Source organism: Phacochoerus africanus, chromosome 13, assembly GCF_016906955.1.
Source record: "Phacochoerus africanus isolate WHEZ1 chromosome 13, ROS_Pafr_v1, whole genome shotgun sequence".
Lineage (NCBI taxonomy): Eukaryota > Metazoa > Chordata > Mammalia > Artiodactyla > Suidae > Phacochoerus > Phacochoerus africanus.
This window is the reverse complement of record NC_062556.1, coordinates 49,108,250-49,123,054: the sequence shown is the minus strand read 5'-3', so window position 1 is coordinate 49,123,054 and position 14,805 is coordinate 49,108,250. Positions and strand designations below refer to the sequence as shown.

The 14,805-nt window shown below is 38.8% G+C and overlaps 1 protein-coding gene across 10 annotated transcripts in view; it reads left to right on the top strand.

Moving 5' to 3' along the window:
• The window catches only part of MYCBP2 (MYC binding protein 2), a 263,517-nt gene that overhangs the window by 162,382 nt on the left and 86,330 nt on the right, over nt 1-14,805 (top strand). For all 10 annotated transcript variants that reach the window (XM_047755874.1, XM_047755873.1, XM_047755872.1 and 7 more), the window contains 4 exons: nt 4,091-4,206; nt 7,014-7,111; nt 8,057-8,173; nt 9,158-9,298. In XM_047755874.1, coding sequence (XP_047611830.1) covers nt 4,091-4,206; nt 7,014-7,111; nt 8,057-8,173; nt 9,158-9,298 — 472 coding nt within the window. The remainder of the gene's footprint in view (nt 1-4,090; nt 4,207-7,013; nt 7,112-8,056; nt 8,174-9,157; nt 9,299-14,805) is intronic.

The following is a 14,805-nucleotide window of genomic DNA, read 5'->3' as shown; positions in this document are numbered from 1 at the left end:
ATCTGGGGTTTGGGGTTTTGTTTTTTTTTTCCTATTTTTGTTTTCCCTTTCTTTTCTCTAATGAGTGGCAGACTGATTTCAATCTGCGCTTGTATTTTTGGTTATGAGGACTTTATTTTTAAGCCTCTAAGTAATTCTGTTAACTCCAGATTGAAGCAGATTTTTGGATTTACTATTTTACTTGCTTGTTAGGAGAAAGTACTTATGCTTGGAAAAAATTATTAGATGGATTGTACTTTAGAGAGGCCAACTCCACAGAATTTATAAAAAGTTCCAAAGTGAATCTGAAATAGTGTAACTACTTAGTATACTTCATTGTATTGCATATCACATGACTTATTAGAAATTAGCAGGTTCCTATGGCCTTATTCTGACCTGTATGCAAGGTAGAGCTTTAGCACACAGTTTAGAAAGTTTTCTGTCAAAATAGCCAGGTTTTCAGAATATATCTTTGTCTAGGAATAGGAGAGTAGCATTTGGTCTCTGGCTTAAATTTAGTTTCAAAATCTCCGCACAGTGGAAGCATGTGATTTTTGTAATATAAATGCGGACTGTATAGGTTTACAGTATGTTAAATAAGAATGAATTGGCCATTTGGATTGTAATAGATTTCATGTAAATAGATTTTCATGCATTGGGCATTTTAAACCTAATATTAAAGGTCTCTTGTCAGAGTAAATGCATTTATTCATTCAGCACATACTCTTAGGCATCTGCTCTCTGGAAGGCACTGGTGCAGGCTCTGGGATACTTGTGTGAACAAGCTAGACCAGGTGCTGGTTCTCATGACATTTACGTTCCTGTGGAGAAACAGGCTATAAATAAGTAAACTAAACGGTACATGATAAATAAGGTCGTTTGCCAGAGAGTGATGGGGACGGGACAAGCCACCAAAGTACTGGATGACCAGGAAGGCTGTTTGAGGAGGTAATATCTGAGTGAAGAGCTGGATGGTAGTGGGTTGTATAAAGATTTGGGGGAAATTCATTTTAGGCAGAGAGAATCTGGGGTAGAAGAGATGTCTTTGAAGAACAGAAAGAGATGTGGGACTGGAGAATAGTGAGCAGGAAAGAAAACAGTTGAAGATTAGATCAGAGGTCCAGATGATGGCCTTCTATAGGGACTGGAGAGCTGTGTTAAGAAGTTCAGATTTTCTTGTAAGCAAATTTAGTTGGAGGACTTTAAGCAGGAGGGGGATATAATCTGATTTATAGTTTAAAAAGATCATTCCAGCTATTCTCTGGAGAGTAAATTTCAGAGGAGCAAGAGTGGGAACAGAGAAATGAGGTAGAGGCTCTAAGGTGACCTGGACTGGGGTTGAAGGGCCTTAGCAGTGGAATGAAGAGGGGTGGATGGACAGGGGCTACTCTTAGAAGTAAAGCCAACAGCCTGCCACTGGAATGGAAATAGGGAGTGGGGAAAGAGAAGATCCAAGAATGATTATAGGTTTCTTCAGCTTCAAGCATCAGTATAGATTATCCAGCAGTGTAGGGCTTGGCCAGCATTGGCCTGCAGACCCAGTCAGGCCTGTTCTGCAAATAAAGTTCTATTAGAACACAGCCTTGCTCATGAGCTTCTCTATCATTAGAGTTAAGTAGCTGTGACAAAGACTGGCACAGTGGACTAAAATATCATTACAGGAAATGTTACTGACCCCTGGTGTCATGGTTTTTATGAGGATCAGAAAGTCTCAGAAATGAACAGGCTTGTTTTCATTTGCCTTTTCTTTTTTTCTTTCTTTTCTATTTTTTCCCCTATTTTTTTAGTGTTTTTTTTCCCCACTGTACAGAATGGGGACCCAGTTACACATACATATATACATAATACATATATACATAATTTTTTCTCCCATTGTTGTGCTGTGGTGTAAGTATCTAGACATAGTTCTCAGGATCTCATTGTAAATCCATTCCAAGAGCAATAGTTTGCATCTGTTAACCCCAAGCTCCCAATCCCTCCCACTCCCTCCCCTTCCCCCGGGCAAACACAAGTCTATTCTCCAAGTTCATGATTTTCTTTTCTGTGGAAAGGTTCATTTGTGCTGTATATTAGATACCAGATATGAGTGATAACAAAAAGACAACTTACAGAATGGGAGAAAATAGTTTCAAATGATGCAACTGCAAGGGCTTAATCTCTAGAATATACAAGTAACTTAAACAACTCAACAGCAAAAAAGCCAACAACCCAATGGAAAAAGGGGCAAAAGACCTGAACAGGCATTTCTCCAAGGAAGATATACAGATGGCCAACAAGCACATGAAGAAATGCTCAACATCCCTGATTATTAGAGAAATGCAAATCAAAACTACCATGAGATACCACCTCACACCAGTCAAAGTGGCCGTCTTTAATAAGTCCACAAATAACAAATGTTAGAGGGGTTGTGGAGAAAAGGAAATCCTCCTGCGCTGTTGGTGGGAATGTAAGCTGGTATAGCCACTATGCAGAACAGTATGGAGGTACCTTAGAAATCTATGCATAGAACTACCATATAGTCCAGCAATCCCACTCCTGGGCATATATCCAGACAAAACTTTCCTTGAAAGAGACACACACATGTTCATTGCAGCTCTATTCGCAATAGCCAAGACATGGAAACAACCCAAATGTCCATTGACAGATGATTGGATTAGGAAGATGTGTATGTATACACAGTGGAATACTACTCAGCCATAAAAAAGAACGACATAATGCCATTTGCAGCAACATGGATGGAAATACCGAGTGAAATAAGTCAAAAGGAGAAAGACAAATACCATATGTTTTGTTTTGTTTTGTTTTAGGGTCACACTCGCAGCATATGGAGGTTCCCAGGCTAGGGGTCGCATTGTAGTTAGTGTAGCTGCCAGCCTACACTAACTACAGCCACAGCAATGCTAGATGTGAGCCACATCGGCCACCTACACTTCAGCTCATGGCAGCGCCAGATCCTTAACCCACTACTTGGGTTTTTTACCACCGAGCCACAGTGGAAACTCCTGTTTTATTTCTGTTGTTGTTGCATGCTGGGGCGAAGGAAAAATAGTTATTCTTCTCCAAGTTGGGGAGATTTCCAGGACAATTGGAAATAGTAGCTTGAAATTCAGTGATAAATAAATTTTTGAGTCATCATTATAGAGATAGTATTTAAAATTGAGGAATAGATGAATGATCAACTAGAGAGATAATACAGAAAGGAAAAAGAAGACCTAGACCCAAATCTTGGGGCCTTCCATAAGTTAAAGGGTGGTCAGAAAAGGGAGAGTCAACAAAACACTGAGAAAGAAAAAAAAAATAGGAAAAATGTTGCAGAAGCAGAAAGAAGGTTTTTTAAGAAAGAGTGGTTGTCAGTTATTAACTGCTACTGAGAGATTGCTTGAAGACAAAGGAACAGCTATTGAATTTGGGGATGGGGTGATGACATAGGCAATTTCAGTGACATATTGGGAGCAAAAGCCTAGTTAGGGTAAGCTTTAGAAGAGAATTTGAAATAAGGAAATAGAGAGTTATTGTAGACAACACTTTAGATAAGTTTTGCTATAGGTAGAAAAAGAGATACGAGACCTATTAGAAAAGGCTGTACTACGACAGGCGATGTTTAAGATGGGAAAGTCTGAGGTTCGTTTGTATAGAAATAAAGTAGAAATTGAAATGATCCACTGAAGTGGGAGAAGTAGACAATGAATGAGAGAGCAGAGTGATTGCAGCACACAAGTGCGGAGGGAATGAGAGGCATAGCCCAAGTGGAGGGGCTGGCTTTGGGCATGACCCAGGACACTCCTTTCCTGGTAACAGGAGGCCGAGGAAAGCAGGTCCGCTAATCTGGTCTCAGCTTTAAGGCAGTATCTGATTGCTTCTGTCTTTCACTGGAGAAGGCGATGAGGTCATGATCAGCTGAGAGTCAGGAAGAGGATGCTGGAGATTTGAGGTGAGGAAGAAAAGGTGCAATTCAGTATGGAGAGAAGGAAAACAGGCTCTAACAGGGCAGTCAGTTTGCCATTCATTGTGGTAATACAATTGGCAATTTAATGTTGGCTGTGATACATCTTGATGGTGTCAACAGCTTAACTGAAAGCAATGTTCCAGTATTCATCTTTTTTACTTTCAGACCCAGTGAGAATATGCTGATTCGTGTCAATAACGATGGCACTTACTGTGCAAATTGGACTCCAGGGGCCATTGGACTGTACACTATTCATGTTACCATCGACGGCATTGAAATAGGTATTTTTTTTTAAGCTATGAGTTACTTAGTGCAAAGAACTAGAATCAAAATCCTCTTTCTGTTCTAGCTTGCCCTTTAACATGTATCACAGGCATGGATAGGTTTTATAACTTTTAGGGGACTTCTTTTCCTCCTTTATAATGAGAACTTAATTTGTGCATTCATAAGACCTTAATATACTCTAATGACTCGTGTGTTTTTGTGGCCCTCATGACTCCTTCCCTGCACCCCCTAACATGGCTGGTCAGGGGGATCTCCTCTGTTTGGCCCTGTAACCATATACAAGCCTCGTCTCCCCATTCTGGTACGTCTGTCTTCCTGCCTGGCTATGAGCAGAGATACCTCTTTCAGCTTTGGATCTCCCAGTCTGGTTCAGTGCCTGGCGCATGGTGGCTGCCCAATAAATAGTTGTTGAAAAAATGAATTTTCTTTACCTATACCACTAACTTTGAAAAACATACTGCATTTCCTTTGGGCATTAATCTTTATCTTTAAACTATGCATATTATAGGACAACAGTAGAACAAGAAAGCTCTAGCAAGTGTTCATCAATATGAATTCCTTATAACACTCTTTCCTAATTCTCCTCAAGTGGAAGGATTCCTATGATCAGGTAGATTTAGAAAACCCAGTATATTGTAGTCTCATCTTAGACATTCATACAATTCACGTTAACATACTAGGAATTCTAAGAAGTTCCAAAATTAGGAATCCTTTCTTTTTTTTTTTTTTGTCTTTTTGCTATTTCTTGGGCCGCTCCCACGGCATATGGAGGTTCCCAGGCTAGGGGTCCAATCGGAGCTGTAGCCACCAGCCTACGCCAGAGCCACAGCAACACGGGATCCGAGCCGAGTCTGCAACCTACATCACAGCTCATGGCAACGCCGGATCGTTAACCCACTGAGCAAGGGCAGGGACCGAACCCGAAACCTCATGGTTCCTAGCCGGATTCGTTAACCACTGCGCCACAACGGGAACTCCCAGGAATCCTTTCTAAATTTGTTTTATCCGTATCATGAGACCCTTACTTGTAGGGAAGAGAGAGCAGGGGAGAGCTCTAAGTAATACTGATTGGGAGTTCCCACTGGGAGTTAAGAACCTGACATAGTATACCTGAGGATGCGGGTTCAATCCCTGGCCTTGCTCAGGGGTTAAAGATCCAGCAATGCCATAAGCTGCAGCATAGGTCACAGATACAGCTCAGATCTGGTGTTACTGTGGCTGTGGTATAGGCCAGCAGCTGCAGCTCCAATTTGATCCCTAGCCCAGGAATTCCATATGCTGCAGGTATGGCCCTAAAAAAATTTAGAAAGTAATACTGACTAACGCTCTACTGAAATACCCCTTGGGAAACTTTAAATATTTTTGTTTTTACAGTGGAGATAAAGAGGTACTTTACACTAACATAACGGTACAGAATATACATTAAATGTAACCGTAGAATCAGATATGTCAGATTCATCTTTGCCATCTAGAGACCCTTAGCTTCAGCCTTTGCTGCACTCTCTCTTATTTCAGCATATCCATAAAGTTTTAATTTAACATGCTTTTCTTGGTTCTGAACAAAACATTGTTCTAGGTAAGACAGTTCCTGTCAAGTGTTAACAACTTACTGATGATTGGAAGATAAAATAGGTGAACAAAATCATATGACTTAGAATGTAAGAGGTACAAATTGCAGGAATTCAGAAGTGGAGAAAGTCAAAAATGGTTTGATCTTCGCTAATAGGGAGTGTAGGAAACTGATACAAAGTACATAAGAAAAACCCACTCATCTTTGTTTTCCGGAATGACATTGAAGAAAAAGATTTATAGTTTCTTAGAATCATTCATTTTCCTCCCTGCCTCCTTAACTCAGCTTTCTCCAAAGGTGACAGAACGGTTAGTAAGCTAGGACCTGCTTGACTGCAGATAAAGACAGATAATAATTTAGTAGAATAAGGATGATAATAGTAGCTAATGTTTATTGAGCACTCAGTATCCAAAATTGTTTTATGCACACCTTACATATTTTACATTTAAAAAAAAATCATTTCATTCTCATGGCAGCTCTGTGAGATGTGTGCTATTCTCATTCCCATTTTGTAGATTAAAAAAATGGGGGCACAGAGAGTCAAACAACTAGTGGCAAATGTGAGAACATCAGGACAGTCTAACCATGCTGTGCTGCCTGTTACTCAGCAGCTGACTGGTATAGATGACGAGTAGTGCTCTGATCTGATTTGTCAGATAAGGTTTAATCACACGAGAGTTTCTTTATTATTTTGAATTTTTTCAGTATCATTTCACATATACCATAGCCCCGCCTCTTTTCCTTGAACCCCTGAGACACTTGTTTAGAATCTCAGGGTCATTTTTCAAATATTTCTCTCTTTTTTTTGTCTTTTTTTTTTTTTTACCTGTTCTAGGGCTGCTCCCGCAGCATATGGAGGTTCCCAGGCTAGGAGTCTAATCGGAGCTGTAGCCGCCAGCCTACACCACAGGCACAGCAACATCAGATCCGAGCCATGTCTGCAGCCTACACCACAGCTCACGGCAATGCCAGATCCTTAACCCACTGAGCAAGGCCAGGGATCAAACCCGCAACCTCATGGTTCCTAGTCGGATTCGTTAACCACTGCGCCACGATGGTAACTCCTAAAGTATTTCTCTTTTTTGATTATTATGTATCAATAGCCTTAAAAGGGCAGAATTCAGATGTTTGTTTCAATTGTTTAAAATAGCCTGTGAATGTATATAAAATTAGGTTTAGGGTCCTCCCTCCCTTGTATTTTCGAATGCTACAGTTCCTTTCCTTTTCTTACAGATGCTGGCCTAGAAGTAAAAGTAAAAGACCCACCAAAAGGAATGATACCACCAGGAACTCAGCTGGTCAAACCAAAGACTGAGCCTCAACCAAATAAGGTTAGGGTAGAATGAAACCAGAGCATGTATCAGTCAGAGATTTATTAATTTTTTTCATTGATGCTACAGGATAGCTATCTAATATTTCATTTTATTTCAGTGTTTGAAATCTAAATATTCCCAAATAAGTTTAAAGAATAGCTCATGGTAGTTCTAATCATTTCTCAATTGTAGAACTTCATACTTTTCGGCTTCTTTTTATAATGCTATAGTAATTTTATAGGCCTTATGTACTTTCTGTTATTGAAGGTTTACAGTTAACAAAAAGTCTACTGAAGTAAAGTGTATAAAGTTTACAAGGTTAAAGTATCCTATGCTGTTAAAAGAAAAATTCATTTCCTAGCATCTAAAGAGTAAGGACTGTAGGAATTCTAGTACATTACTTATTAAGAAGGAAACATGGGTAATAGCATTTATATCATACCTTCCTAAAAGGAAAAAAAATGGCTGTCTTCTCCTTTTTATCATGTCTTCAAAGTTTAGAAAAGAAATTATACATATATTAATAATATTGTAATTTTTTCAACAATTTACCTTTTTTTTTTTCTCCTTTTTACAGCTGCACCTGCAGCATATGGAAGTTCCTGGACTTGGGGTCGAATTGGAGCTGCAGCTGGAGCCTGCACCACAGCCACAGCAATGCCAGATCTGAGCTGCATCTTGAGGCAACACCGGATCCTTAACTCACTGAGAAAGGCCAGGGATTGAACCTGCATCCTCGTGGATACTAGTCAGGTTCTTAACCCACTGAGCCTCAATGGGAACTCCAGTAATTTACATTTTTATACTTAGAAGCATTCTGTTGTCCACTGTTAATAGAATGGGGAAGTCAGCTCCAAGTAATTTTGGAAACTTTCAAACCTATTTAATCTTCTCTCGTACCACTTCTAAGGTCTCTGTTCCATGGTTTTTCCTGTCTCATCTCTCTGTCTTTGCCTTTCTCAGGTTCGAAAGTTTGTGGCCAAGGACAGTGCAGGGCTGCGTATCCGTAGCCACCCTTCCCTTCAGAGTGAGCAGATAGGCATAGTGAAGGTCAACGGAACTGTCACTTTTATTGACGAGGTAATTCGGAAAGAAACCGTTGGGATAAATGTTGGACAGAAAGTTTTTGCATTGTTTGTACAATATAATTTTTTGTTGTTGTTAGAGTTATGTTTTAAGCAGTTTGGGTAGTGTTTGGAAAGTTTGTTTTGTGGAATTTAAAAATTCTGTTCAGGAGTTCCCATCGTGGCACAGCAGAAACAAATCCAACTAGGAACCATAAGGTTGCTGGTTCGTTCCCTGCCCTCACTCAGTGGATTAAGGATCCGATATTGCTGTGAGCTGCGGTGTCGGTCGCAGATGTGGCTTGGATCTGGCGTTGCTGTGGCTGTGTCATAGGCCTGTGGCTACAGCTCCAATTAAACCCCTAGCCTGAGAACCTCCATCTGCCGCAGGTGTGGCCCTGTGAAGCAAAAAAAAAAAAAACTTGTTCATTGAGTCTCAAAACATTTCATTTTTTTTTAAGTCAAAGTAACTAAAATTAGACTTTTAACATAAAAGGAATTCAGTTAACATAGTAGTCAGAACCTGTACATGTACTCACTGAAAATAAGTACAGGTATATGTGTATATATATATATATATATATATAATCATTTTTATTATAGCTGGTTGACAATTTTTGAATTTTAAAAATGTTTCTTTTGAATATGTTTATTTGTATTGCTTTAACCTTGGGCAGTACATTTTTCTAATCATTCAATCCAGTAACTTTCATGTTCTTTTGGGAAACGTTTGATTTTACCTTTGAATTCTTTATCTTAAACAGTGATTTCTTTGTGATTTTGCTTCAAGGTGATACTGCTTTTTACGTTCTCACCACGTGAATGATGGCATTGTTTGGCAGGCCTGGCTGTGTTTTTCCTTAAAGGTTTTCTCATACTTACTTACCTTCTGCAAAGAGTAGATGCTTACCGTCCACGTCCACCACTACTTGCCTGCCTCAGGGCCTTTCCTCGGAGTCACCAGAGGGCACGGCTTGTTTCTGTTGCTTGTTTCCTGTAGATCCACAATGACGATGGTGTATGGCTGAGGCTGAACGATGAGACCATAAAGAAGTATGTTCCTAACATGAACGGGTACACTGAAGCCTGGTGCCTCTCTTTTAATCAGCATCTCGGCAAGAGCCTGCTGGTCCCTGTCGACGTAAGTAACAGGTGGTTTTAAAAAGCTTTCTAGGTGTCCTCTGTCTGGGCTACAGGGCTTTCTTTAATTAAGGCTTCTCAGTTCTGAGGTAAACCACAACTAAATAGCTTTTACTTGATAAGCACCTGAATTCTGAGAGCTTCTGTGTGATAAGGGTGGGGTTTGGCAAGGCTGAGAACCTTAATACTCACGCACAGGCAGGAAGTAGTAAATTAAAACTAGGCCTGCAGAATTCCTTCCAGAGAGGTAGTGATGGTAGTTAACTTTTTTTTTTTCCCCTGTCTTGTTCACACTGCAATTTGGAATGAATTCCAAACTAAAATTTATGAATTCACTGTTACAATTCATTTCAGGATCTTGTATAATGTGCTTGTTTATGTTGACATTTTGTAATTCTCTGTGTTTTGTCCAAGTTTGAATCTTTTCTTTCTTGGCATGTAATACTACTGTGTTAAAATAAGGTGGAATTTTAGACTTTTGGTGCTGTAGTGTTCTAGTTAAAGCTAAATCCTGATGTCTGAGAGAATTCATTGATCCTCTTTGACAGATGCAGTAGAATACATAGAGCCAATATTCAGGAGATTGCTGTATCACTCAATAGGGTAGGAACCCACAGCTCTTTTAATAATTTAAACAGAAAAGTTTGATCTTTCTTCCTTTTTATCACCATTAAATATGTGTATTCCTTGTGATGCTGCTAGTAAAAGTAGCATTGGTAAATTTTTATTTTTAAGAGAATCTTAGTATTTTAAACCACTGAATTTCTTAAAAATCTAAAGACCCATTGAGACCACTGGGTAGATCTGTTCTGAATACCCTTCTTCTGTCATAGCCCCAAGTATCCCCTTGATGTGGCCAGGAGAGGGGAACTGAAGTATATTGGAAATGAAAGTCATTGGAACTGCAGTAAGTCTAAGAACTAAAAGATAAGGCAGTTGTATGGTATCCACATTAACATGCAGACACAGCATTGACGGCAACACCGTGACCCCCAAGGTCTGAAAGCGAGTCTGTTTACCATTGGACTTATAGTTAAGTCATGCGATGCATAGGAATAATTTCATGTTGGATCAGGAGAAAGCCTAGGGAAGTTTCGGGATAAAAATAAGAGAACAGGTAGATTACATAAGGGTTTATATATTACGTGGTGACCAAAGATGACTGAGGGGTATGTGTGACAGCTGGGCTAGGGCTCTGAACAGATCTCATGTGAAGTTCGGTGGAGGTGTCAGATGATGGCCCACAGAGTCAGAGCCTGGCGTAGGCAAGAACAGGCTAGTTTTCCAAGATTTCAAGTTTAGGGACCAGCACAGTCCTCTTACATTCATCAGTAAATATTTAATGAGTATCCTACTCTGCAGGGATAAACATGATAGGGCAGAGAAGAAACAGTGATTGCACCCCTCCTCTCAAGCAAACTAATGCAGCTAAATAAATGCATCTTGTTCCTTCTCCTTTTGCATCTGTTACATCATCTGCTACTAGAAAAACACTTGCCACCCACTCTCCCTTTTTATACTTCAGTTCATTTGTCAATAAATCAACTAGAAATCATGGTTGACCATTGTAAAATACTGCTCATTAAAGAAGAGAAAGCTGGGAGATTTGAAATAAAATTAGAAATAATCAAGGACTGATGCCACTAACTTAAAAAGATGCAAGGGAGTTCCCGCTGTGGCATAGTGGGTCCAAGGATCCTCAGATAAAGCATAGGTCTCTGGCCTGGGAACTTGCATTTGCACAGGTGCAGCCATTTAAAAAAGGAAGAAAGAAAAAAGATGCAAAAGTTGCCTTAATCAGTCTTTACATTGATCTCTTCAATCTTTTCTAGTTAAAATAGTTTTGCATTCACATCAATGCATGTACCATGCTTAGAGCCTGACTCAAACTGTTGGGGATAATAGGGGTAGGGATTAGAAATTGAACCACTGACTAAATAGTTATGGACTGTTTTTTTAAAACATTACCATAAATAGTCATATTTAGAGTAAGCTTTAAAGTGATTTTTGTTGCATTTTCTTGTTTATTTACTCCATTGTAGAACTCTTCTTTTCATTAAAGATATGGACTGTAGCTAAATTTTGGCCTCCTATCAGTGGTTCTATTTAAACATCAATACTTCACTAAGAAACAATGACATTCGTAGTTCAAATGTGACTTTAACTCTGTTTTATCACTTTAATAATGCTCTAGTTTAGAGATTAAATAACATTAGACATTCATAGTATGACTGTGTCGTCTTAAAAATTTTTTAAATCAAGAGTTCCTGTCATGGCTCAGCTGAAACAATCTGACTAGCATCCATGAGGAGGCAGGTTTGATCCCTGGCCTTGCTTAGTGGGTTAAGGATTTGGCATTGCTGTGAGCTGTGGTGTAGGTCACCAATACTGCTTAGATCCACTGTTGCTGTGGAGTAGGCCAGCAGCTACGGCTCAGATTTGACCCCTAGCCTGGGAACCTCCATGTGTCGCAGGTGCGGCCCTAAAAAGCCAAAAAAAAATTTTTTTTAAATCAATAGGAAGAAAAGAGATAAATATGAAGAATGTAGTTCCTTTTCTGTGAGGTGCTCATCATCTGTTAGAACTTCTTGCCTCTGTTAGAATGTACTTTAATTTTACTTCTTAGAGTCTTTGTGGTATTTCATTTGTTCAAAATGCTTTCACTTCCATTTTTTTCCTAACTTTTCTGATATTTTTCTAGTTGACCAGGCTCAAAAAATTGTGTCAGCTTTTCTCACCCCTGTACTTCCCAATTATGCTGTTATTAATTCATTAATTGTTCATTCAACATACATTTACTGAGTCTTTATTATGTACCAAATACTAAGCTGGGAAGTAAGCTATTCGGTGGAGAGGCAGAGGGGAGGGATATAAAATAATTAAGAGTGCGTTTCTTGCTCTTGGGTTATTCACTATATAATGTGATTTAAAAAAAAACCATACCATATTCACATAAGTAAGTTGCATCATGGTCAGTGAGAGAGTGGCTTTACTTAGGAGGTGACATTTGAGGAGGTCTTAAAGAAAAATTGCCAGGAAAAAGTGGCGGAATTTGTAGATAGAGAAGCAGATGTCCAAAGCAACAAAGACATGCTGTGTTTGGGAACTAATAAATAAGGATGAAGGAGGAATTGCGGGTAGAGAGCATATAAGTACGGGAAAATTAGCTTTCCCTTTCCCTTCTTGGATGGTGCTTTGTAAAAGCAGAAAAGGCCTAACTTCTTTCTCCAACTACTCGTTTTGTTTAATTTGTTTTCCTTGCCTTCATCCCATTTGTAATTATATACCTCTTATTGCTGTTGTTAAGCTCCTTAAGGGATAAGACTCATTTAGGATCCCTTCTAATTCATATGCGTTTCTTTCAGAGCATTAAATATTATATTTTGCTCATGGTAGGCTTTCAGCATTTGTTAAATACTAAATTTTAGCTCTTGGCATTTGGTATGATCCTGCAGCTTAAAATGATTTCTAATCCTGATATGCTCCTTACCTTATTAATTCTCTCATTTAATTTTCAGTGTGCCCCTATGATGTTAATTTTTTAATCATTCTCATTTTTCCCATGATATAAGAGAACTCTTCTCCCAAGATCATGAGTAGTAAATAGTGGAGCTAGTTCTGAAACTCCGGTTGATGTGATTCCAAAGCCCATGCTTTTATGTTTAGTCTATTTTAATCTACAGAGACATAAGGATACATATAGTTATAAAAGGATAAAGTAAATCTAGCTGTAAAAATCATATTACTTTGGCTAGAACACTGCAGTTAAATAAATATGAATACTCATAACCTGAATGGTTGAATGAGGGTGAATACTATATGTTGGAGGGTCAGCCTGAGAAGATATACCAGAGGAAGGTTGATTTTAAATTAAAATTCTAAATATTTGGAAACAATGAACGTAAGCTAGTAGGATGTTTCGGACATCACAGAAAATTTAAGTTAAAAAAGAGAGAAAATCAGTTATGCACATGACCTGAGGGTCATTTGACTCCCTATAACAGAGCCTAAAGTTTTTTGGAAAACAAGTTTACTACTAAAATAGAGATATTAGTGATTTGAAACTTATAGGCCCAGTTCTTTGGATACTTTGTTTTAAAAAAGAAGTGAGGTCTTTTCACATTGTGAAGGAGGTTGAGTGATAGAAAAAGTTTATATCAAGGAAGGTAGACGATAGCTCATTAAAAGTCTTCAAAGAGGAGTTCCCGTCGTGGCGCAGTGGTTAACGAATCCGACTAGGAACCATGAGGTTGCAGGTTCGATCCCTGCCCTTGCTCAGTGGGTTAAGGATCTGGCGTTGCCGTGAGCTGTGGTGTAAGTTGCAGAACTGCGGCTCGGATCCCGCATTGCTGTGGCTCTGGCATAGGCGGGTGGCTGCAGCTCCGATTCGACCCCTAGCCTGGTGACCTCCATATGCTGCGGGAGCGGCCCAAGAAATGGCAAAAAGACCAAAAAAAAAAAAAGTCTTCAAAGAATGTCTTTATAATACCTATATTATCCAGTTCTTACAGAACTGGAGGCTTGAGTCTCCAGACGTCTCCATGCAGTTACACAAACCACTTTCTACCTGCTTAAGCTGATTGGTGTTCACGTATAGAAAAGTAGGTTGATCTTTCCAGAGTTTGGGGCTCTGGAGATTTGGAGGAGAGTTGAAGAAAAAATGTCACTTGCTATTCTCTCTTATAACATCACCCAGAGTAATCAGTAAAATTAGCTAATATTTCTTGCATTTTCTGTCCGGTTTCATTCTTTCGGGATACATGATGCTGGCTAGTAGTCACATCTTTAATATATCCTAAGCTTGGTTTTGTTTCATTAATAGGGGTGTGTGTGTGTGTGTGTGTGTGTGTGTGCGTGTGTGCGCGCACACATAACGTGTTCAGCCTCAATAAATACTGAGTGAGTATGCTGTCCTTTAGATGGTTATCACAAGCTTCATTTCCTGCTGTACCTTGGTGTTTAAGTTTCCTAAACAAAATGGGATTAAGCCCATTACAATAACACTGTAATTGTTTGTATATATGCAGTGTTTAAATTCCCTGAGATATTTTATCTTTTTTACTTTAAAAATGGCAGTTCTTAACTCTGAGCTAATCTAACACAATGAAACAATTATTATCATTTGTGTGTGTGTGTGTGAGCATTTGGTCATGTATTTCACCATGAAAATTATTCACTTATTTGATCTCTTGTATGCCTTGAAACACTATCATCTTAAGAGTTGCAATTTCGTGCTCATGAATTTAGTTAGGTTTTTATTATGCTTTTCTAATTTTCTCAAAATAGAAAATTTTTTAACTCTTCTAATTTTCTCAACAGAACTTTTTTGCCTTTAAAATGGTCTTTGAGTATAAAATGATTTAGATTATTGTAGATATGTGTATATTTGTGTATGTGTGTGTGTATATATATATACATGTGCAAACATATATAGTGGTGCTCATATTAATCTGTAAATTATACAATATGAAAGCTAATTTGTGTATGTTAGTGAGAAATTGAAACTTT